This window comes from Zonotrichia leucophrys, chromosome 2, assembly GCF_028769735.1.
Source record: "Zonotrichia leucophrys gambelii isolate GWCS_2022_RI chromosome 2, RI_Zleu_2.0, whole genome shotgun sequence".
Classification (NCBI taxonomy): domain Eukaryota; kingdom Metazoa; phylum Chordata; class Aves; order Passeriformes; family Passerellidae; genus Zonotrichia; species Zonotrichia leucophrys.
The window spans coordinates 16,685,833-16,711,974 of record NC_088171.1 but is presented as its reverse complement, the minus strand read 5'-3'; the positions used below and the strand labels follow the sequence as shown (position 1 = coordinate 16,711,974).

The 26,142-nt window shown below is 37.0% G+C and overlaps 1 protein-coding gene across 5 annotated transcripts in view; it reads left to right on the top strand.

Annotated features, from left to right (window-relative positions):
• WAC (WW domain containing adaptor with coiled-coil) overlaps positions 1 to 26,142 on the top strand; it is a 55,881-nt gene that overhangs the window by 4,198 nt on the left and 25,541 nt on the right. For all 5 annotated transcript variants that reach the window (XM_064704041.1, XM_064704037.1, XM_064704040.1 and 2 more), the window contains exons 4-7: positions 16,292 to 16,398; positions 17,147 to 17,262; positions 17,829 to 17,941; positions 19,378 to 19,686. In XM_064704041.1, coding sequence (XP_064560111.1) covers positions 16,292 to 16,398; positions 17,147 to 17,262; positions 17,829 to 17,941; positions 19,378 to 19,686 — 645 coding nt within the window. The remainder of the gene's footprint in view (positions 1 to 16,291; positions 16,399 to 17,146; positions 17,263 to 17,828; positions 17,942 to 19,377; positions 19,687 to 26,142) is intronic.

Here is a 26,142-nt window from a genome sequence, read left to right as displayed (position 1 = left end):
CCATCCCCCTGTACCTTCTCCAAGTTGTTAAGACAGTGGAAAGTGTCATTTATTCTGATCTGAAAGCAGGTGTTTTCACATCATGTGTTAACAGACTGGAAGAAGGAAGTAGTCTTCAACAGTCTAAGGGAAATTACTAATTTTAAAAGTTTAACATTTGTACTGTTTAATGTAAATAAGTGATTTTTGTGTGTGTGTCATTAGTAAGGTTAGTTTGGCCGCAGTTTTGCCTCTGTAAAATGCAGTCAAAACAACCAAAATTATGTTAAATCCTGTGTACTGTATGTAGTAAACCAAAGCTGAGAAGATGTGGGCAGAAGGGTATTAATTTTTCTTTGATATACTGAATATTTCTGTCAGTATGAATTGAAGGTAGGTGTTAAAATATAGGTGAAATGCTGTAGTGTAATTAGCATTTGCATATTGCTAATAGGCAAAAGACATAATAAAATATTTTACCATTTTCTGTATTGAATTACTCTGAAGAGTTGTTATTGCTATAGAGTTCCCTTAGTTTTGCAATTAGAGACATACAGTGGAAAAAAGAAAAACATTACAAAAGTGCTAATATTTTTCATCTAAGCCTTTATAGGACTGAGAACTACTGATTTGCTATGATACTACTGTAAATGCCTGTCTTGCTTTCTTTTTGTATTCTTCATGGAGGAAGGAAGAAGCTGAGTGGTTTTTACTTTTTGTAATTGCTGTGCATTATTTTACAATTGGTGCTGCTCAGTTTGAAACTAATACAGGTGTCACTGCCTTCCTGTGATCTAGCTGAACTTAGCAAATCTCATTGAAACATCTCAAGTATTTATTTTCCTAAACTGAATTAAAGTCCCAAGCAAACAATATCTTCTTCTCTCATACCTTAGAAAACAAAACAGGACATAAATTTAGAGTATTACTACTAAACATAAAGCCAATTTAACTTGATCTCTCCCTCTCAACTCGATGTTTGGAAAAAACTCCTATACATCTCTTAGTAATTTTAGCTCTGAAGAGAAACAGGAAGATTCAGTGGTGTAGCACACCGATTCAGTCATGACTGGTTCATGTTTTTGTGGTAAATGCAGAATGTCATTTAAATGTCATTTCAAGATTTAAGTGTATGCATTTAAAATATAAGCAGGAATTGACTGAAAATTAATTAGTCAAAAATGACAGAACCACCTCCTATTAATATCTTTAGTATGTGTATAAAGGGTTTTTTTGTAACAGCTTATTTTTGTAATATTCATGGCAGAATCTTCTGTAGAATTGTAATCCATGGGGAGAAATTCAATTAAGGTTTTAAAACGTGTTCTGGGTAAGCCCTCCATACTGATACAGTGCAAACAAAGCATTTTCAGAACTGCTTACTGCATGGTTTCTGTGCAAAGGGGCTGTGTACAGAGACACCAAGTTTACCTTGGACTAAACACCGTGGAGTAATTGCAAGTTTTTGTCACATTCCTGGTTTCCTAAGAGCACTTGTGCATGCAGCATATCAAAAAAGTGCCTTAACTTTGTTCTTGCTTTCAGGTCCCTGTGCATGGGGGCATTGTCTCTGTATGCAAGTGTTCAAAACATAATGAACAGCTTCCCCCCCTCAGTGCATCTCTTATTTATAGGTCAGCTGCTATAGGCAAGTGTGGGGTTTGAAGAGATTAGGGGGTCTTATGAGACCAGCTCAAGTGTGAAGTTTCTTAACAGTAACAAATGGGGACTTAAAGCCAGCATTGTTTATGGGGAATAGAACTATGAAGGGCCTTGTAGATGTGGAAAAATGTTTCCATTAAAGAAAAAGGGAAATACAAAGATTTGAGGACTCTCATGCTTGAGGATGGAAGGCTGTTGTAGGTCTTTTAAAATGCATGAATGATGAGATACTGGTGTCCAGGAAAGAAAATAAAGAGGCCAGATAAGTAGGGTAACTTTGGGAATAATGAGAGGGAGATACATAGCTATAAATAGATACAATTTAAAAGTAAAAATGCTAGATGCAACCCTTGTTATAAAAAGGGCAGAGGGTGTTTCTGCTTAACTGTATGGAGCAGAATGACCCACAGTAAGATACACAGTAGAACTTTATACCGACAAGGTTTGTTCACTTAAGCCACCTGTACTCAATTGTTTTTTACTATGAAGAAAATACTGCGTGTTTCACTACATTTGCATTTAAGAGACTTTGAAACTTTGCTTCATACCATGGTCTTACTGAATTGCTTAAAATAACAACTGAAGAGTGTAAATATATATAGCATAAAATCTGCTGAATTGTGTGCTGTGCAGGCTCTTTTAATGAAATTTGACGATAGCTTGTGGAATTTAAATTCCAAAGTATAATTGAAGCATTGTGACTGTTTCTTTTGCACGTGAGTTGTTTTTTTTTTTTTTAATTGGCAATTAATATCATTTGTCAGTGAGCACTGTTACTGACTAATACAGTTCTAAGATTAAAAATCTTACTGCTGTTAGAGGCTGAATGAAGTATTTTAAACAATGAGTTCCTATTTTTATCAGAGTGGTGGTGGGAGCTTCTGTCATTCTTTGTTGACTTGCTTTGTTTCCACTGGTTCCTGAAGGAGTTCAGAGTCCTCATAGCAAAGGGATAGCAAACAGCCCTGAACTGAGAGCTGTGTTGGGTTCCTGTGTTGGCAGCCCTGGCAGCAAAGGGGAACTGCTGATTAAATTAGTGTGAGCACTGGCCAGGGAAACAAACAATGAATGGGGTGTCAGGGCAGCCACAGAGAATGGAAGATGCTCGGGCAGTGGGCTTTGTAGAGAGGAAATTGCAGGGTGGGTGGAAAGAGGCAAGTCTGAGAATGATGGAACATAGTGAAGGGTTCAGGGGGAAGCTGGAGTGGATTCCATCTTTGTAGTTACTGTTAACTGCTGTTATTCATTACTATGAAAACCATTTTTTCATGATAAGTGTATGGTCAAAGCTGGGATGAGAAAAGTCTGATCACAAAGGAGAGTGAGTTCTCCATGAAACTGCTTTGAATATCCCCTAACATCCAAATGTAGATTTAGTGATTCACTTCACTGTTCCTTGAATGTTGGCTTTAAAGGAGGTATGGGTTGGCTGGTTTGTTGTTTAAGAAAAATAGAATTGCTTCAAGGATCATTCACCTTTTAGAAGTTTTTCTTTGGATTAAAAAAAAAAATTGGAAGAGTAAGTTTTTGTTTTCTGATATTTATAAAAGCTTTCTTTTAATTTTTATTAGTTCTACTGCCTTCAGAATGGGTTTTAATTTTGCTTTCAAATTTAGAACTTTTAGATAGAAAGTAGCTTTCCATTTACTCAGTGGATTTGACAATGTTTCTGAGGTGAGTTTTTGTGGCATCAGATGTATAAACAACAGATGTGTACTCTGTTGTGAGGATCTCTAGTAGAAAAGAAATTGAAAAATATGTGCTCATAGAATCACAGTCCAAGATCTGACTTGTGTTTATACTTTTTAAATCTAGAGGTTTAGAATGTTAATATTGAAAATTGCTTTTGAAAAGTACCTGCAAAGCTTGCTTTTAACTAGCATAGAATGGAAGATAAACCCCCCTAATTTTATATTATTGATGTTAGGTAAGAATTGTGATATTAATATGGTAGTATTAAATGCTAAGTCTTAATTCATGTGGGTGGATGGAATCCTCTGTTTCTCTTCATGAAGTTCAAGTATCTGGTGTGGGTTGCTAGAGTAAAGATGTATTAGTGTGAGACTTGATCTGAAATGGAGGCTACATCAAATGTTAATAAGCAGAGCTATTTGTTTGTTACCTGTTGATGCAGCTGCTTCCCAACCTCCTTGCTATTAGGACTTTGGGAATTCTCACTTACTGTTTTTACATTCTTTTATATGTGAGAGTATAGAACTCAGATGTGTAAATAGCTCCTCTAAAGGTTTCCATTTATCATTGTTCTGTTTAAGCAAATATATCTCTTAGTTTTTAGAATTCATTGGATTGTAAATGTATTATGTTCAAGTCAGTCTGCCTGCTAGACCTGGCAAGCTTTTGTGCATAAGCAGATTTTGTGTTTTGGAAAAGAGAAGATAACTGACAGTATACAGGATTTGGTGAATTTGGGTGGTTTTGGTATGTGAGCTAATCAGAAGGGAGTGCTTTTTACTTAGCTTCATGCTTTAATATATGCTTCTTCCCTCTGACCTTATAGAAACGGAATATACAGTTTACTAAACTTCTACTTTTGGGTTGCTTTTCTGAAGATGAAAAGAAGTCATGAAAACTTTTCATTTCTGATCAACTACCTGCTACTTACTAGGCCATAGTCAAGATACCAGCTTGTAAATTATGTAGCATTTTGCTCTGCATTCCCCAATGGCCCCTGATTAGAATTGTTCTCTAACCATGTTTTGGGACATGGTTGCTTTGTAAGAGAAACCCTGTTTGTTGACAGCTTACATTTGTTTCTTGGCCATTTCTACCTATTCAGTGTAAAGTGTCCAGTAAGGCAAGTATCACTGAAGCTGTGCAGAACTTGGAAGAGAGTGCTCTGCCTCTGTTTTGGCTGAGAGGGGAGGTGATGCTGTAATAACTTCTCTGTGAATAATAGTGATTTAATGGCACCCAACTTACAGTGGTAACTGCATTTCTTTACAAAGTCAGGCTTTTATGCAATTTCATGGGCATTTTCAGGGAAAAACCACTTGCTATACAGAGAGATCATTCCCTGTGTAAATCTTCAGTAAGGATTCTTTCCCTTTTTCTCCCTACTTTCAAGCTTGTGAAGTGAGCTGTGTGTTCTAAGGCACAAATTGTACTGCCTGCTACCTGGAAGTGACTGATGGAATACTGTTCAGGGATAATGACACAGTGGGTCAGATTGGAAGGGGCCACAGGGGTCCAGACTCCCTGCTCAAGCAGGGTCATCCTAGAACACATGGCACAGGATTGTGTCCAGGTGGTTCTTGAATCTCTCCAGTGATGGAGACTCCACAACCACCCTGGACAACCATCTCCAGTGCTTGGTCACTCAGGCAGCAAAGAAGTTCTTCCTCACATTCTGGTGGAACTTCCTTCACCACAGTTTGTGCCCATTGCTTCTTGACCTGTAGTTTGACACTGCTGAGAAGAGCTGGGGTCCATCCTCTGACACCCTCTGTTCAGATACCTGGAGGCAGTGATGAAGGTCCCTCTTGGTATGTCCAGTTGGAGGAAAGTCTGTTCTTCAGGTCACTGGAAAGGGAGATAAATTTTGAGCAGACGACTGACTCTTTTTACCAGTTTGAAATTAATGAAAAATAAGGCCTAGAGACCTGTGATTAGGCCCTGTAGTACTTTGGAATAATCACCTGTTCCTTAATGTGACTGTTGTTACAAAGGAGAGATGCAAAGGAACAGTCTGTCCAAGTTTCTGTTGCCATGTTAAAACATAACTTGTTTTGTTTCTACAGCCAAGGTATGATAAAAAAATGATAATACCCTCCTTTTGTCATCAGTGAAAAAAAAGAGATGTAAAACAGCTTTGAAGTGCTTCATGGCAAGGAAAAGGCAGCCAGAAATATGAAGAGTGTGCTAAATGAGCTAAATTCCTTGTCTTTCAGGGGCAGCAGGAATCTTCAAAACTTCTTTTTTTGGTCTAAACTTTTATCATTACTTTTCTGATAACTGTCAATATAATTTCTGTGACCTGCTATGTGTATTTACTAATGTCAGGCTTTCTGAAAACACTTCTACGAAGCAGATTTATATTTCACAGAGTAGTTCCTCTGCAGTGGTTTCCCAGATTTCTTAAATATTGTGCTTTTTTATGTTTTCCAAAGCAACAGTCTTCCTCAGTGTTTTTCTAGGTTTGTTTCTGAGTTTGCTGGAGCAGCAGAGTTAGCAATTATCAATGTCTATCAGTAGCAAAAACAGAGAAAGGAAATTATGTTCTGTCCTGCTCATCTCATTTTTATGTTTCAAACTATTCACTCCCAAATGTGGAAAAGCCCACAAAGAATGGTTTTTTTATTAAGGTATATCATAAGTAATTCACATTTGTACATAAATGCCACAATACAAGTTAGGTAATGTGCTCTACTTAATTTTTTTTTTTCTGCTGTGTTTATTTCACATAATTATGTTCTTCTGGATGGTGGTGTGTTCATGCCAGCTGTGCCCCTTGAATAACACAGGGAGGAGTTTAGAGCTCATCTAGTTAAGTTGTTTGAGTAGATTCCTCATTCAGACACCTGCTGCTGACAGATTAACACAGACTTCATTTTAAAAACTGCTCATTTGAAAGAATGCTGTTTCTGCTTACTTTAATACAAGAAATAATATGATCCTCTTCAAATTTAAGTAGTATAAAGTTCACTTCATACTGGCTAGACATTGTCAGTAATAATGATTGCAGTTTTTGTCTAGTCCTTTTGAGAGTGTTTACTTAACTAGAGAAATGAAATTAGACACTTAGGCAATCAAATAATTGTAAAATAGATTTTGAGTTTGTAAACATAACTACAGCTTTTGTGAAGAGGATTTTTTATAGTAAGGTAGTTCCAGGAAAGACCAGTTGAATTTGATGTGTTTAAGAATTACTTAATGGGAAGAGGGATGAATTGTCTTGTCACCTATTGTGCTGTAGATGCTTGACAGCCCTGTTGCACAATACCTTTGTTAAGCTGAGCTAAGCTTTGTTAAGCTGAGCTGGGCCAGCCTAAAATAAAGCTGTGAATCTCTTTTTTTTAAAACCACACCACTATATATATTAATTCTTAGGTCAATCCTTGCTTGCCATCTTTGCTTCCTCCCAGAGCTGTGGGCCAGCATTCCTTTATTAGTGAAGAATTTCTATGTGACAGGAAGTAATAAAGTAATTTGACTTGCCTTTTTTTTTTTTTTAATTTTAGTATTACTAGCATCTCTCAAAACCAATTCCCAGCTGAAAATTAAATAGGCATGAAATTAAAATCATGCTTGTTGCATATCTGTACTCTAATAAATACACATGGCATGTGTATTATGTCCAGAACAGCAAATGTATTTTTTCTAAACCTAATAATGTCTCAAGTTATATAAAAGTGTAGTGACCAATTGTTGCTTTTAATACTAAATATTTTCAAGTTAGGTTTCTCATTTGTGGTGAAGAAATAACATGACCAGGAAAAAAAGAATAATCTTTCTGAAAACAGAAGTATTCCACAATTCTTTATAGTCAGATCAGTCAATATCTAATTTTTAGGTAAAATAAGGCTTTGTCTGTTTTATTGACACATGGACATAGCTGTAGTCTTAGAAGAAAAGAAAGTTCTCTTCAAACAGCAAATATTAGTAGCACTCAAGGAATTGAAGTATTGAAGTGGACGTTGGTTCTTCTATTGTGTTTGATGTATCTTAAGAATTTGAGATAATCTGACCTACAGTTACTATTTTTAGGACACATTTAAGAAGGTCAATATATGGTGCCTTTTTTTCCTTGCCTTATTTTAATGTGGTTAGACATTGTTTCTGCCACAGCTTTCTGATAAAGGATATATAAGTGTGCTATGTGTGACAATCCTTTTTGCAGAATTGCAGTAATGTTTTGTAACAGACTCCCTTTTTTTAGTGCTTCTACAACACCATGTACTTATTGAATTGCTGTCAATAGTGCATGCTCAGTTGAGATGGAGGGAACTTGAGATGGGGTGAAGTTCACAGTATTTGTCATTGTGTGGCACTGCCTATGTGTATAAAAACTTCTGCCTTCACCTTCCTTATTCTAAGCCTAGTAATGGAAACATTCAGTGCATGTTCATTTGTAAGTGATATTGCATTCACAGGGTCTTCTGTTTCAACTTTCTTGTCCTCAAGAAGCTATCCTCAAAACATCAAAAGAAATTTGACAGTTGCTAAACAACCTGGCCTTGTTTTTATATAAATAAGTTAACCTTATTTTTGCTCAGGGGATTTTGTTAGGGAGATTAAGTTGTCATATCTTGGTTAATTGTTTGGAGCTTCTGAGTGGGTGTGTTAATTTGGTGCTGGAGACACACAGAAAAAGGGGAAATAGTCTCAGAGCTGTGTTTGGGCAACTGCTTTTTTTTTCCTTTATAAGCAGAAATTGTTTTGCATGACCCCTGATTTTAATCAAACTACAGTTCATGATGACTGGGTTATGGTGTGTCAGTCTTTCACAGTCCTACTCTGCTGGTGTAGTCTAAAAATACTGAAATATACAGTTTTTATGAAGTGTCTGCATTTGAGTAACTCCCATCTGAGATGTGTTGATAAATATCAGCGGTTCTTCCAATATTTTGTGTTCTTTAAGAAGCTCCTTGAATGAAAAGTAAAATTTATTATGCTTCCCCCCTCCCCCTCCTGCAATGTTAAAGGAATTGTTATTCACTTCAGTATCCCTTGAGCCTAATTTTCATGAAGCATTTGAGTATGTGCCTGTTGCCCCAGATGACTAATGTATTTTTTTTAAATGTCTAATTTTTCTTGTCTTTTGAGGGGAAAAAACTTCTAAATTTGGAACTATATGCTGACAATTAATGTGAATCAGAAATAGAGTCTCAGTCTTCTGCTTCATTTTAGTTGATGAGTTCTGTGGAAATGTTGCTGGAGGTCAGAGGGTGTGTTGTGGTGCTGTTGGACTTCCTTCCATCACTGGGCTTGGCTCTCAGTGCTGTGTCACAGTGTGCTCATGGCAGGCTCATGTGGGTTCTGTGGTGTTGCTGAGCAGCTCTCTGAAGGGGGGAGTTCAGCCTGTTGTCCATTTGCTGAGCTGATCCACATGGAGTTCAGATAACATGGTTATTAGTTTGTGGTAAGGATGTCAGTTTAACACATCTGGATTTGCATGTCATAATAATGAAAAAGTCTCTGTATGAACTGTTAGTTGAGGTTGGAAGAAGCTCTCTTGGGCAGTCTCTGACGCTGTATTAGAGATAGAAATGTTCTGGGAGCCACAGTCCAGAGCAAAGCTGAGTTTGGCTTTATTCTCAACCTGCCTCCTTTCTTTTTAGAGCAATGTCCCACTCCTTGTACAAATACAGTCATGTTAATTAGTGTTGCAGTTCAAACTTCAAACTGGCATTAGTGATATTGAACAAGGATTTTGGTTTTTTATTAAACATACTGAAATCTTCTGGTGTCATGAGCCAGAGAGTTAGGAATATGACTGTTGCTGGAATTCATGGTACTCACTCACATTTTCCATGGGTGAAGCTGCTTTTTTCAAGTCGATTCATCTCAAATGAAGTGAGTGTCTTAGTAGATCAGCAGTGTTGAGGATGCTGCTAGCATTTTTTATTTTATTAGGTGACCTGAATCTAAAGTTCCCTATAGGGAGGAAATCACAAACGTTAATCTGAAGAATTTGTCTACCCATAGTTTTTAATTCCACATAAATCCACTTTGTACATTGTAATTTTAGTAACATTTGAGTCTTACCAGAAATGTTTAGAAGCTGGTTGGAATTTGCCTTAATTATTGAGAAACAAATTCTTTCAAGTGATACTGTTTACCCCACTTCAAAGTAAAGAATAAACATCTTTATGGGTGATGGTGAAATTATTTATCCAGTCTTTGTTTATTGTTATTTCAGTAGTTGAGATATGAAGGAAACTGATGTATACTGATTTTCTTTGAAGAAGAAAATCGGTAGGAATTATGTCTGGAGTGTGCTGAAAATCCATTTTTCATCCCTTAGGCTTTTTTCAGCTCTATAATTTGTGACATTTGAGTATTGGATCATCCAGAAACTCACTGCATTCAGTGGACCTTGTTAATGAACCTGATAATTTTCAAAGTTGTGTCTTAAGTTGGAAAGTGATTTCTCATTGATACTGGGAGGTGGACTGAGGGGAGAAGGAAAACAACCCCAAAATTATTTAAATATTAAGCTGTAGCTGTAACAAGGAAAGGAGCAAATTATAGGATGGTTGTATAAAAAGAAGTTTATCTGCTCTATCAGTGAGGAGAACCCAAGCTGTGTTACTCATTTAGGCTGAAGTACAACCCTAGGAAAGCAGTTAGCTGCTAGAGTAGTAAATTCCTGAATTGTTATTTGAAAACTGAAAGTTTGAGTTTAGTTTAAGGTATTTTATTAACTTTTGCTTTACTTTTTGGTGGGCAGGCATAACTTGGTGTTCTTTCTAGAGCAGTTTGGTCTGTTTGCCCTAAAATTAAGCTTCAATTTCTGAAATAAATTGAGTATAGCTAATTAAAAATAGAAAAGTAAGCAGCAAATAGCAAAATAAAATTTACTGTACGTTATGCAATATGTAAGATTTAACTTTATCTTTTTCATTTTAATAATCAGTAATGCCTTTGCATTTGCTGAGTGTTGCATTAGTAAAATGACTCCTTGACTTTCATTAGTTTACAGCTCCTCACTTTTCAAGGTGTCACTTTCTTACTACAATTTTAGAAGAAAAATTCTATTATGAATAAAACTATATGTTTACAGTATCACTTTCATCCACATTTGGTCATTTGTGCCACTCCATGTATGTCCTGCTCTGTTTATAGCAATGATTTTGGCTGATGTCTGTGAAATTCAGTGTGAGTGGTAACTTGGGGAAAAAGGAACTTCTTTACATTGGAATGCCTGCCCTGTGAGTTGGATATTGCAAAACAGCCCAGACTTTGCTGTGCTGGATTGGCACTGTGGCAGGACAGAGGGGTAGGGAATGAAATAAGGCTTTGTAAGTTTTTTGCTCAATAGAGCTGCTTCTTGACTGGTATAAAACATTTATTTGGGGGGGCATAATGAGTGTGTAGTTGGGCAGTACCATGATCAGGCTAGATTTTCTTTCTTTGGCAAAGCATTGCGCATTCAACTTAGTAGGTTATGAATTTCTGGAAAATGTTACTGCACAGTTGGTGTATTCTCTGAGGCCACTGCTCTGCTAGGAAAATTGCAAGTTTTTATGCTTTTGGTTGCGTGTGGAAGGCAGCCATGTTTATTTCAATACACTAGGCCACATAAAAATGCAGTGAAGAAAAATTGTTTTGTCTTATTACTTTTACATTTGGCAAATCAAAATGACCATGATAGGCTGTTCTGTTAGTGCTGGCATGTTGGATATTGTGTTCCTATTGTGTTGTTTTATTTCCTCCCATATGCAGTACTTTAGAAAGTGTTCTGCACAAAGATTTGCATTGAAGTAACAAAGCCAGTTAAAATACACTTTAGACATTTTAGTTTAGACTTATCCTAGATAAATTTCTATAATTTTTACCTTTTGAAGAAGTCTTCTTAATTAGTTATCCCCATATAATATCACCACCATAAACTAATCTTACTGTCAAGTTTTCTCTGTTAACAACTAATTGGTATCTGTCACTTGGTAGTATTTGTTCTTTTGAGGAAGTTCAGATTCTGATAGTGTCTAGTTAATGAATTTGATTGCATGTTAACTGAAAGGTGGAACATGGAGTCACAGAAAGTATGGATGGAGTTGTCACAAAGGTAATGACCTTCCTTGACCTTCCTTTTCTGCTGCCTAGTGTTTCTTTCCACATGCCCAGTATGTGGGCACAGAAACAGTGACTCTCCTAAAGCCCTTCTGATTCCCAGTTCCCTCTAGAGGGGCTGGAGGAGCAGACCATCTCTGAGTTCCAGCTGGTGAGCCCTTGTAAGCTTCCTTTATTTTATATCTACACTGACGCTTTTCAGTATGGACAAAATGAGAGTTAGGATATTAACAAGGTATTTTTGTGGCTATAAAGAAAACATAAATGCTCTATCAGCAGTGAACTGTGTAAAGTTAACTGTCGTGTGGTACTACAGTATGTATATTGCAATTCTAGTGTCTCTCTGTTCCAACTTATGCATTTCAGTAGAAGATTTTATGATTCTGATACTATACAATGTTATGAACAAAAAAAGAGTTGATTAGGCTGAGATACTTGGATGCCAGAGGATGGTGGGTAATGCACAGTCATGTATTAGATAATTCTAAACAAATGGCAAGAAAATTCATTTTAGGTACTTTCAGGTGGATGTTGTAATTGCCAGTGTAGGTGTACAGGGTTTGGAAAGGAAGAAGTTTTGGTTGGGTCTTGAAGATGGCAGGGGAGAAGGGAGGGGAAACCAGCTGCTGCTTTATTAGAGAAGTCTGATCTTTAGTTAACTCAAATTTTGAACTTCTTATACTTAAGGAATTGAAGTGGTGTTAATGGAGATGCTAATTAACTGTGATAATTGCTAAGGAAAGTTGACTGTATTGGAAAATGGAGTATTCTTATTTCAGCCTGCGTTCAATGTGTTTTTCAAGTCCAGGATAGTTTTGAGCTTTTGTTGCACTTCAGTGTGTCTTGGATTCAGCAGTTGGGATATGGAAACAACTTACAAAAACATTCAAATGAGTCCTAGTGGAACAGAATCTCAAATCTGCAGTAGGCATTAAGTCAATTTTGAATTGGTTCCCAGACCTTTGCTCTTTGTGCTTTCTGGTGATTTTAATGCATTAGTAAGGAAGATGTGATTTTTGTTGGAAAGGTTGGAGATAGCTGCGATATTTTAACCTTGACTCTGACTTGCCCTATGACTTGTTAATCACTAGGGAAGACTTGCTCACACAGTTGCACCACTACAGTTTTATATAACTGTAGGGCTGATGCCCTTGTTGGCCATCTTCCAGTTAGGAGTAGCTCTTTCCAGCTTCATCTGCTTTCAAAATAATGATTAAACTGAGGAAGCTCACTGTGATTGTGCAGTAAACATTTCCATGGGGAGTTCTGAAACCCAACTGGAGTATTTATAACACAATATGAATTTCCTTATGGTGCATCAAAGATATATATCAGCAATTCCTAAATCTGAAAATAAGCTAATAAGGAGTGCAAAACCAAGTCTTCGTTCCTCTTTCCTGAGGAAAGTGTAGCTGGTAAGGAAGGTCTAACTGTAAGAGGAGAAGGTGAGAAGTTGCCATGAGGAGCTGTCTCAAGGGACAGTAGTGTGCTCTCTCCCTTGTCAGGCCTGTTTCTGGGTCTGGACTAGTCTTGGCAATCTTGTTCTCATGATCAGCTTTGCCAGGCATGCAGCTGGGAGATGCAGAGCTGGTGGCAAGTCACAGCCACCTTGGAGTTGCTTGGGGTTGGGCTTTGCAAATTATCATTCAAGTGAGGGGAACCTCCCTGTTTTTAGAGGTAGACCTCTGCTTGTGGGTTGCTTTCTGGCCTTTTAAACGTCCTCAACAACTTTCCCAGACAGCTTGAGTTGGCACTGCTTGCTTGGCTGGATTGTCAGATTCCTCGGTGAGAGCTGTGCATGGATTTAACCACATACTAAAACCTTGCTGCCTCAGTATAAAAAGGTAATTTGGTAATATGGTTGTCATGTGTACATACAGTGTTTAAGCCCTTGACTTGTTTGAAGTGCCTAAAATTCTTGTTCCCCAGAGTATCATCTGCTTTGGTCTTGTAAGCTTTCCAACAGCAGACAGCAGTTCAGCAGTCCTTTTGTATGCTCATTCCTGAAGTTTGGGTACACATCCAAACATAAAGTGTGATTATGTGTAAAACGGAATGGAGGTCTGGGTGGTGAGCCCGCACCTGTAATTACCCTGCACCATCAGCATGCATTTGTGGCCAGCTCTGTCAAGGCCCATGTCACTTGTCCTGGTGACATGAGGCAGTTGCTGTTGCTGGAGGAGCCACGATGAGTTTTTATGCAGCTGAGGCCAGCTGAGGTAGGACAGGGTTCGTGATGGATGGAGTGTGTGGGTGCACAGTGTGGGGGAGCTGCAGCTCAGGGAGGCCCATGGGCCCCTCCTGGAGGAGCTGCTGCCTGGCTGTGTTTGCCTATCGGGGCCAGCTGCAGGTGGGTGTGACTGCTGCAGCTGCTCTGATACTCCTGCAGAGCCCTTGGGGGCACAGCCTGAAATGGGGGCTTGCTGCTGAGCTGATACACCATGTGGGGTTTGAAAGTCTGCACAGTGAATTTGAGGGGTTTGTTGGTGGGCTGGATAGAATTGGCTTCACAATATTTTCTTGATATAATAGGTTATATTAATGGCTCTTTCAATGTTATTGGCTCTTTCTCATGTTTGGGAAATGCTTGTTAGATTTAGGTGTAAATACACCTGGCAGTGTATTTAGGCCACTACAGTATTTTAAAATCACCATGTATGTCTTGAGCATGCTGAACAAAATGTAGTGATAATGCACCTGTGGTACAGGATTATTAATTAATTTACAGGTAAATTAAATTGCATTGGTGCTTTCTGATGTTCTGAAGGGAGTGTACAAACAAAACCATCTGGTAAATTTTCATCTGATTTTTTTTCCTTGAAAAAGGGAGATGATTTTACCTCTTAGCAGAAATTAATTAAAATATGTCTGTGTTGAACAACCGGCAAAAATACATTTAAAAAATTTAATGATTTTTACCTCAGTAGAATGTTATAGTAAATAAATACTAAAAGAATGACTAATACAAAAATATTAAACAGCTATTTTGTTTAATATTAGACACATGATCAATAATAATAGACACATGATCAGTGTCTAAAAAAATAGAAGTGTTGGTGTAACTGGAGCACAGCCTCATAATTATGATATACTGCTTATATCTTGGAGGGGAATCAAATGCATCTGTACATGGGGTTTTGTTGTTAAGCATGTGCATCACAAGTGTGTCCTGGTTGGAAGTAGTGCTTTGACAAGCCTAACTTTCCCCCATGCTAAGTCATTCTGCCTGGCTCTGAGCATGCAAGATACTTCTGGTGCAGGATTATGGTCTAGCTTTTGAAAAACTGTATTTGAGTATGAGACTTGCTCTGTTATCCTTACTTTTTTCCCCTTATATCTTTACAGAGAATAATGTACAGCTTTAGACAACATAATGTAGGGAAAGGTTTTGAGGTAGTGCTGGTTCCGGTTGCAGTAACTCGTGTTTGTGCAAATTGACCTTTAATCTTTGTAGGGTACTAAATAGTTTGGTGGTGGTGTACCTCTTTTTGCTTTTGTGATGGACTGTCTTTCTAGCTTGCAGGGTTAAAGGTGGGGAGAAAGAAGATTAAAATAGCAATTTTGTCACTGCTTGTGTAGTTAGAAAGCTAGGAAGACAGAATTTGCATTATAATGGCTCTCATTTTGCACCATACTGTGTCATTTAGTCGTGTTCTGTGTCTGCAGCTCTCGGAAGACTTGGAAACAATTATTTTTTTATGACTCCATTCACTCCTACTTATCAGTCCTTTACTGTTCTTTACTGTAATTGCCCATAAGATAAAGTCTTTGCCATTTTCAGATCACTTTGACTTCTTATTTACTCTGAATACTAGATTGCTATACAACTTGTGAAGCTGGTGGTACTTCATGTAGTACCTCTGGGTATTGAGAAACTTCTCAGTAGGGAAAGGGAAAGTAAAAGCTGGGAGAGTGTTATATTTGCAATATCTTGGTTTTTCCCTGAAATGTGTAAGAAAATTGCTTAGTTTGGTGTGATTTATGTGAACATTTGGAACTCTTAGAAAATCCCATCAAGAATAATGGAAGAGTTTTTTCTTGCTTAGAAATCTTAGAGAAATGGGAGGCCTTAAGAGCAGGAAATTTAAAAGAAGGTTGCAGTGTGGAATGAGTATTCTTGTTTAATTGTAGATGGAGCTGTTCAGGTGACTTGAGCTTAGGCACAAATACAGATCTGAAAGATACTGAGAATTATCTCCTTTCTCGTTTCAGCTGTTGAAGTGTTTTCACATTGAGGAAAACCAAGTTGCCTTGAAGAGTAGTTGGTAGGGAGGCCAGAAGCAGGTGGCCATTTGGGAAGTGCTGCTTTTGGTGTTCTAGATGTCAGTACCTTTATTGCAGAGACAGGTGCTGGAAAATTTAGTCCGCTCAGTATGCACAAACAGAAATAGTAACCTAGAACTAATAACAAGTAGTCTCAAAAGAAAACAACAGTTTTAAGAAAACAGCATTGCTTCAGTAAACTTAAGACCTGATTTTATGCATCTAACCATGTAGGCTGTTGATAAGCCTATTTAAATTTTCTGATCTAATGTTGAGGAGAAAATGTCTGTTAATTTCTGCATTGGTATGTTAGGACTCTTAAAAGCATCAAAATGATAAAGGCTGTTTGTTTGCTAGTAATGAAATAAAGTTTGAGAGTTAGACCAGTGAAGGGACATACTGCATTACTCTAATTATAAAATCAAAGTGAGTTTTATGCTATGTGAAATAGAAATGTGCATGTGATCTATTGAAATACTTCTGCATCTGAACTATGGTTCACCTGGCTGTGATCCAGGTTTGGGACAACTTTCCTTCTCCCTTTCCCACTTCTTTGCCCTTCCACCTCCTTAGAATGCAGATGTTGATTACTGTGAAATCAGACATGGTGAATAGTCTTTCTCTTTTCTTTCAGGGACCAGTTACTCTCCACAAGAAAATTCACACAACCACAGTGCTCTTCATAGTTCAAATTCCCATTCTTCTAATCCCAGCAATAATCCAAGCAAAACTTCTGATGCAGTGAGTATTTGTGATTGATTTTTATCAGTGTGTTGCCCTGTTCATACACATGATATTTTCATAATTTTGTCTAAGACAGGGAGCATATGCACTGTACTTGAGTTTTCCAACATCAGTCTTTATTTTATAAACACTCTGTAAACTCAACCTGCGGTTGTTATATGTTTTAAAACTATTCTAATTGGTAATCATTAGAGCTCTGATTTGCCTGCTATTCATTTTAAAATATTAGATTGTTTAAATGACATAGAAACAGAAGTATTTTCCATGAACTTTGTGGTAAATCTAGAGTAGACAGTGTGATTTAACTTATTTGAAATGCATTACATATTGTGAATTTTAGTCACTTCAGTATCAAAATTTTAGTAGTTATAGTGGTGGTATTAAAAAATTGCCCAAAACCAAAGTTGCTTAATATGTGATTGGTGGAGAAATTTTGGAAAGATAATAATTCTGAGGATGTTGTAAGGTGAAGGAAACTAATGTTATCAGTATTGACCTTTAGTATCCCACTAAAAGTACTACTAGAGTTTGTTAAGGGGTTTGATGGGAATAAACCAGAGGAAACTGTTGCAGAATGCAGCAGGAGCATACTGGGCTTGTGTTCAAGCTGTTATTTAGAGGCGGTGGAAAGCACTGACATGGGTACATAAAAGATGCCATGTAGTTTTTAAGACAGTGAAAGCTGTTAAATTTGTATATTAAAATTCTCAAGTAGTCTTTTGTCCAACACTGTTTTGTTTTAAAGGCTTATGATTCTGCGGATGATTGGTCTGAGCACATCAGCTCTTCAGGCAAAAAGTACTACTACAACTGCCGGACAGAAGTTTCCCAGTGGGAAAAACCAAAAGAGTGGCTGGAAAGGTACATGTTTGTATTTGTTTTAATTGTATAAAGAACAAATACTCTTAAGCACATTTCAGAGCACTTGAGCTTATCTAATAGATTACTGCCATAAAAGATTGTGCTCTAAGTCTGCTGTGTTCCTACCCTTACCATGACCTCTGGCACCTCTTTTATCCCTTGACAATCCAGAGCCTGAGAGGGAAGTATGGTTGGTTTGTGTGGAGGTGATTTGTTGGGGGAGTTTTGTTGTTTGGTTGGTTGGTTTGGTTTTTGTTTTGTTCTGGGGTTTATTTATTTGTTCCATTGGATTTTTGTTCTAGTTTTCTGGGTGAGTGTTGTTTTTAATGTTTTGTTTCAGGGTGGGTTTTTTGGGTGGATTTTTATTTTGGACAAGATTAGTGAGCTGAATTGGTGTATTGTGGGCTTCAACAAGAACGCATGTAAGGAAGCAGTGGCTGGGGTTTGCTAACCCCACCTGTAGCAGCAAGCTCTTACCAGTTTAATTCATCTCATGTAACTTATAGAAACTGTTTTATTATTAGATAATGTACATTTTTACCTAACTTTTCTTTTCTTTTCTTCAGAGAGCAGAGACAAAAAGAAGCAAGCAAAATGTCAGTTAACAGTTTTCCAAAAGATAGGGATTACAGAAGAGAGGTGATGCAGGCGACAGCTGCCAGTGGGTTTGCCAGTGGAAGTATGTGGTTTTTTTACAGCAATATATTCTTGCCTTGTTTGCATTACTGTTTTCTTTTCCAGACTTCAAAAACAATGAAAAATCCCTTTCCTTAGCTCTTTTTCTCACCTTTTCATATATAAAAGCCAAATGGTTAGCACAGTTAACTCTCCCAAATGTGGTTTCTTTAAATAACTTCACTAGTGCAAGATATGCTTAATGCTTTTCATGGTTCTCCTCCTTTTTGTGGCTTTTACTGTCGAGTTTAATTATCTTCATGGGTAGTTACTTAAACAAGTTGCATCATCTGTAATTTAGTTGGACTGTTGTGATCATTGAGACCTGCTAATCTCATATTCTGACCTTAAAAATAAAGATTTCACATCTAAAAATAATAACCTAATTCAATGGATTTTGATATCAGGGTTTTCAGAGGCTTGTGTGTGTTATTGAGAGCATATTTTTACCTCACCAGTACTCTTAGCAAAATCTTCCCTGGACTGTAAATTTCTGTAACTTGCAGATTTTTATTCTGATAGCTAGCTTTAATCTGTGTCAGTTTTTTTCTGGTAGATAGTTGTACTGTGAGATCCTGTCTGTATCCTGATGTAGTTTGGATAAATTTGTAGCGTACGTCTCAGGGTAGTTTAAAAGCAGAAGCCAAAGCATTATTCTTCACCCACGCTCTTGGGATTTGACAAGGTGATGTGTAAAGGGGTATTTTTCTGTGTACACTGAAACTTCCTCTGCATGCTAAAATATACTGGATGCTGCAAAAAGATAGCAGTCATGCATAATGCAGTGAGTGTTTGTTTTGTGACAGGTGAAAATGTAAGAATCTATAAAAGAATTACTCTCTGTTTACTTGGTATGTTCCCTGAGTAGCATATTTTAGTCTATGATCATGTGACCAGTGCAGATGAGTCATTCATTTAATATATATAAATGCCTTGAATTAACTGTAAGTAAGCTTGTTGTAGTAGTACTCAAGTGCCATGAAGAGGAATTCTTTGAAGGCTAGAATGTGAAACTATTAAATGATACTTGATGTTCAGGGATTTTAATGAACAAAAGAAAAATGGCATAAATTATCTCTTCACACTAAATACAAGATGGAAATAATAGATCTTGATTTAGATCTTTTTAGGAGACTTCAAAAGTTAACTTGACTGTAACACTCGTTATAAAGCAGCCTTTCATCAAAATACAGTGCTTAACTGGAGCTCTAAATCAAGCAAAGGTCAGAGAAAATGCATTTTGTCAGTGAGTAGAATTAGATCAGCATCAAAAAAGGCAAAATTTACTTGAAGCTTTTTTTAATCATAAGTTCAATCAGCTCTAGTTGTTGGTGTGCAGCTGTATTAATCAGTTACTGCAATCTTAGACTTGTTTCTAATTTAATCTTTTTTTGTTGTTTTTGTTTTATTGCAATGTTACTTGGGGAATCCTGAAAAAAGTGGAAGACAAGCATTCCAGTGACACCAGCAGTATGCTCCCACAGAATATTTTATCTCAAACGAGCAGGCACAATGACAGAGACTACAGACTGCCAAGAGCAGAGACTCACAGTAGTTCTACTCCAGTGCAGCATCCCATCAAAACAGTGGTTCATCCAACTGCTACCCCAAGCACTGTTCCTCCTAGTCCATTTTCTCTACAATCTGATCACCAGCCAAAGAAATCCTTTGATGCTAATGGAGCATCTACTTTATCAAAACTGTCTACATCCACATCTTCCATCCCTGCACAGAAAACAGAGAGAAAAGGTATGTCTAATGGAATTCCCTCTAGTATTCAAATGATGAATTGCATTACATTGCTTGTTCAAAGTATGTTAGTACTAGACTTTAATGATTTTTTCCTTTTTGATTGTATGTGCTTTTAGAACCTGATTACTGTTTTGATGTGTTTACTTTCCCCCAAACCCAATTTGCTGTGTCTTATACAACTTCAAATTGACACTGTGATATTTACTATTTATGGCCTTATTCTGCAAATTAACATTTCAAATGAATTTTTGTAGAACATATTTTAATTCTTGATTTCTCTCTTGTTGTTTTGGATCTTTGCCATTTGTTTGAGTTGTCATGTAGTTACACAATTTGAAAGTCATTTTGGACCATTATGTTTTATGAACTGCTGTTATTGTTTGGAATGCCAGTGTCAAACCTTTCAATCAGCACAAGCTCAGTTCTTACAGAAAGCGAGAGTTTTGTACATTTTTGTAGGAGCTAATCTGTTTTGATCTGTATCTTGAGAAATATTGGATCTTCAATTCTAAATCTCATAGTATGTGTTTCTGCTACCTGATAATACCTGGTAGATCCAGTTACAGTCGAGTGAAGATCAGGGCTCCACTGTGCATTGTTTATGACCTCTCAGACCTTGTCTTTTAGTTAGATTTACTTCATTGTTAGGGATGAAGAGCTCAAGAAGATTGTGAGAATGAGGTGTGTGTCATTAATGATAGTGGATTACTTTGGTGTAGTAGAGTTTTCAGAGTGGTGCTGTGTAAGAAAATTCTATTTTGAGGGCTTTGGGAGGGAGAAAATTATTTTTGCTAATCATGTTGTGTTTTAATTTAAAATATTGTGTACTTAATGTGTGATTGAATTCTCTTTTTTAAGGAGGGCTTGTTGCCCTGTCCATACTTGCAAGTTGGCCTAGTTAAATAGTTTTAAAAAGAAGGCCAAAACAGACTCTGGTCTGACACCAGTCTTGTGCTCTGTGTTTGTTTTCGACTCTTCCACTTTTGTTTATTAAAGAGTTCCAACTTCTACACAGACTTAAGAACAGGTGGCCACACAAAATATTCGAACAATAGCATACACTGACAAATACTGTAAGGTAATTGTGCATGTAAAGAAATTTTTTAATGTTTTTTCTTGACACTTTGTGCATTTTCACATAACCTGTGTCATTAATACTGACTGTAAACTACAGAGAAACAGGTAATTTTCAGCAAGCCTTTTCCTGTTCAGCGCAGTAAAGGACAGAGTAAGGTGTTCTAGTTCAAGCATGGTTCTTGTACTGAGAGCAGTGGTTACCTGTTTCAGTTAAGCCTTGATTTTCTGACTGCAGTTTGATGCACTTGTGCACATCACAGTGAGAACATCTGTGTCAGGTGTTCTTTCCTTTAGTATATCAACTCTTTCCATTTCTATATTTAAAATACACTTAAACCCTCTCTTGTTATTACTCAATTCTGGCATGTTCTTGATTCCCATTTGGTGTGTGATCAGATTTCATACTGGGTATTCTTTTGCTGCTTTACTGCACATCTTCATAATTGAAGAGATGACTCTTATAGAAATTGAAGGAACTTCCCATCCTGACAGCTGCTACAGATGTTGGCAGAGAGTTCAAATATTTCTTACATACAACATTAATTTGAGGACATACAGCTGGGAATAATATTGAAAACAATCATACAGGGCAGTCTTGTAAATCTAGATGTTAGAATCCATGGATGGTTCCATATTAAACAATTTACTGAATTTCTGTATTCTTAGATATTTTTTAAATTTTATATGGGTTAAATGAATAGATTCTCTGTAATAATCATGCCTCATTGATCTGTTTCATGGCACTTGATTGTGACCAAATACTGTACTGAGCTTCAGAAAAGGGTCAGTTAGAGAACGTTAGTAAATAATTGAAGAATTAGAGTAGGTAAATGTTGGGCTTGAAATTCTTACTGTAGAAAATGTGAGTTTTCACACGTTGCTTTACCTCTTGTACAAAAACAGAAGACTTCAGTGCGGGTGCTGTCATGATAAAAGCTCAACAGTGCATTCAGTTGACTTTCCTTTTTCTGGTGAATGTTGGACTGTCTTTCTAAGAAATTAAACCAGTAAATTTTCCATAGCATTTTACATATCTAATTTTTTTAAAAGGGAAGCAGGAGTGCTTTGGATGATTTACTGTTACTCATTCTCTCAGGTGTGACTCTGAACCTGTAGTACTGGAAGTATGCAGTTTATAAAATATTTTTTGTAGCTGTTTTACAAATTGAAAATACAATAATTGTCCTGAGACACTCGGTTCAAACAATCTTCTAAAAGTCTTTGCAGAACTGAAAAATAGTTTGAGAGGTTTATGTTTACAGTAGTAAAGCAAATAGCATTTGATCTTCTTTTTCTGTTCACTGACTATGCCATCCCTCTCTCTTTCTAAAAAGAGGTAAAACTATTTTTTTGCCTAAAAAAATAGATTGGTCCAAATGACTGAATAATATGTGCAGTAGTCCTTCCTTAAATGAATTCTTGCTTCTTGTGAATGTGTTGCTGGCTGCCTTATGCCAGCATATATGTACCACTCTTTTAATAGTTCTGATTTCAGTGTGTATTTTTTAAGCGGTAATGGTTTTGAACAGAAGAACAACAGAAAAACACAAAACCCAACGACAATGCTTTTTTCAGCTCAATCTCTTTTGCTGCAGGGGTATGTTGTAGTCCCACAAGGAGATTGAATAAAATCCCTGGCTGAACTATAGCTCAGCTGTTAGCAGTAGTCCTCTGCCCTCAATGGCTGGCAGTAGTGGAGAGTTCCTGGGGAACTATTTGACCTCTACCCTTTGGTTTGAATGTTCCAGTCAGAATCTGCTGCTTCTGTTTGTGCTCACTGTGAGTGCTTTATGCAGGTAAAGTGTGGGGTTGCTTTTCCTACTTTTTGGCTGCTTTTTCTGTAGGGCACATCACATTTTCCTATTTCTAATTCAGAATGAAATGTTGTATTGTCCTTATCTTAACAGTGTGTCTGTCTGTAGGATACTGCTTCTCACACCTTTCCTCCGAGTCCCATCAAGGCAGCACTTCTGTTTCTAGTGCAGCAGTCCTCTAAAACTTCTGTGAGAGCACAGCAAGCTGGCCAGTACAATGCTGGGTGGGCTGTGACTGCAGTGCTTCTTTTCCCTTTCTCACCCTTGTGGTTTTCTTGTAACACTTGCTAGCTTTAGTGGTCAGTTATTAACATTGCTTCTGGTATTGTTGCATCTTCTTTGGCTGAGTTTTGCAGTTCCAAGTACATTACTCAATTCATATGTCGGTTAGAAAAAGTTACATGTGAGAATATGTTTCTTCCAGTACTTTCTACTTGTTTGATGAACATTGCTGTTACATTTATTTTGACAGCAGAGGTAAAATACAGAAAAAATTCAGTTTTAAGACTGGAGTAATCCAAATGTGAGAAATAGGGATTTTTTTTTTTGTATTTTAGGTAATTTGAGTATTTTTGAGACTCTAGTTGATATTGTTACTATAGTTCCATTTGGCCAAATGTGTTTACAGAATGCATTGCTTTTAAATATTTATGTATTTTGGCTGTGGCTTACAGTCCTTAGTAGATCAGAACTGAACTGTAAAACAGATAAATGTGATGTCAGTGCTCAGAGAGCTTGGTTGGTGGACTGTGCACTCCAGATGCTTCAGCACAGAAAATGTGTTATGATTCTTAATCATGAGCAGAAAATGAAGCAGTTCTGTTAGCTGTTCTGGGTAGTAGTTTTTAATCAGTAAAGCAGAGATGAGGTTTAGAGGGCGACAGGATACAAATTTCTGAGAATTTTGTGATGTAGTTTTTCTCCTACTGAGAACACACTGTGAGAGCACTAGTGCCTAATAGTTGCTAGCAGTGCAAAGATAACAGCTCAAGCTCACAAGGGAGTGAGGTAATGTTTCCAAAGGACTTTGGATGCATTTGTTTTGTTTTAAATAGGATAAAAATTACATCAGTAGTAAGAGCTATAGGAACACTCAAAGGGTCATTTTAATAATTTAGGAATCATCTAGTCAGCAGTACTTGGTAATTTCCATGTCATTAAAAGTAAGTCTTTGTTGCTATAAATCAGAGTGAGAACAAGCTAATATATAGCATTAATTTAAAGCTGCTAATATATATTATTTATATTATGCAGGGAGTGCAAGTATGTTAGCTGTCAGAAAGAGGGCTGTCAAGTCCTTTCTTCACAAAAAAGGCATTTCCCAGTTTTGTTCTTTTTTCCCACCTCTCTGTCACTCTCATGTGCCTGATGAGCTCTGCACACCCTGGTCAGGAGGGAGGGTGAGCAAGTTCCAGGTGCTCACAGGGCTGCACAGACACAGCAGAGGTGCGGGACTGCCAGTGTCAAGCCTCTGCATTGAAGCAGAGTAGCTGAACAGCCAGAAGGCTTCAATTTCCACCCCCTTGCATTCAAGTCTTGTAGGCTCAGGGCTGCCTTTCATCATGTCAGTCCTGGCAGATCAGCTGTTTGCTTAGGTGCAAAAATTCTTGTCATGATGGGCAGAGATTGATGATGGCAAGATTCTGTAGTGTGTTTATGTACTGACTCAAACTGAGAAGCTAAGGGTGCTTAGAAAAAAAACTGAGGATCATTTTGGCACAACTGCTGAAAATTATCTGTTTTTTGATTTTTTTCTGAAAGGATTGTTTGGCCATTATTTAATAACCCATCATGGGTTGTTAAAAAATTCCCACTGCTTGGAAGAGTCACACCAGAATGTTCCCATTGTGACTTGACCTGGTGTTTCTACTTCAGCAAAAACTTTGGCAAACCTCTTCACAAAACTTAAAACAAACGGAGTCTTTGTCATACAGGTTCTTGTCATGTGAAATTCTGACTGATAACTTGGATTTCTTTCTTTTTTGTCCAAAAGATGTGATTGTGGGTCACACTCCTAGCAGAGAGGGTTATGGATAGAAAGCTCTTCCCTAATCACTGTGGTTTTCAAAAATAATTTTTATTATAAAAAGGTTTTTTGCAGCTCCATTTTAATATTAAACAAATTAATAGTTCTTCCCATTAAGTTAATGTCCAAATCTAATGGTGTTTCTTTTTGCCATCCACTTACTTTGTTTTCCTCTGTGGGTTTATTTTGGTCATTTTTTTTCCATGTGAATGAAGTTGATGGTGCAGAAAGTTGTTTAGTTCTATAATACAGGTCTGTGTGTAGGCTGCATCTAATAAACTTACTTGCATAATTGTCAGAAAGCAAATTGTATTTTCATGTTATTGCCCCAAAGGGAATGGATTTTTAAAGTTTTTTTAAAAGTTCCAGCTGTTGAGACTTTATTGTGCATAGCTTATAATGGAAAAATTAGTGCAAAGTCATGTTTTTAAAATCACAAAAACTTATTTTAAAATGATCTAATTTTCTTATTTTTCTTTAGTCATTCAGAGGAAGAGATAAAACAAATTTTATTTAATGAAGTTCTTACAACTTGAAGAGATCGCAGTATGCTGCATTCTAGCTTTAGTTTTTAGTTTTTATTATTTAAAAAGTTTTCCTTGGAACTTGCATGATAAAAGCTGAAGTTTTAGGTGAGGTTAGAGTCATTTGCACAGCATTTGTTTTGAAATTGATGTTGACAGTGAAGAGGCTGCAGCCTTGCCCTGTTCCACTTCTTCAGCCATAGTCTGTGCTGTAAAGCCTGCAAAAGTCTCAAATTGTTATTAAAAATTTTTGTAAGATGTGGATTAATTTTGCATTTTGTGTTGGTAGAATTCCAGTTGTCATTTCAAAATTAGTTTGATGCTTAATGATTCAGGTTAGGTTTATGAATGACTGCCAGGTAATCCAAATCCTTATTTTGCAATACTAGTGTAGATTGCTTGTCAAGGACCTTGAATTGATGTTTACACAGGTGTATCAGAATTGTAAAACTACAGGATTTAAATCTGTGGAGATGTTTAACTTTTCTCAGCATGCTATGTTCATCTTGACTGTTTCGTGATGTTTGAGGGCTTCAAGTGCACTTAAGAACCACAGGATTGTATTATTAACCGGCATTTTAAAAAACTCTAATAAACTAAAAAATAGTGTTTAGATGTTGGAAAGTAAACTTAATTCTCTGGCAAAATAAACAATGAAACAGTCTGTCAGAAAAAGGGAATTAAGGAGAAAAAGAAAGGGAGTGAGGAGTTTCTGCTTCTATTTGTGGAAAAAGCAGGGGAAATCTGTACACTCCAGTGAGTGATATCTGAGGGTTTTTGTCAGACAAATATTCCATCTTGAGGAGTTCTGGCTAGGTAAATTAACTTCAAAAGGCAAAACGTGCAGGCTCTGTACAGCATCATAAATTAAACCAGGTTTTAAACTTTGTAGTTACATTACTCCAAAATGGATGTGGAAATATTTAGAGGCTTTGTTTTGTTGGCAGCATTCTAGGATTTAGTATCCTGTCTGAGCTGTGAAGATAGATGGGTTTAAATTAAGCTGAAGAAA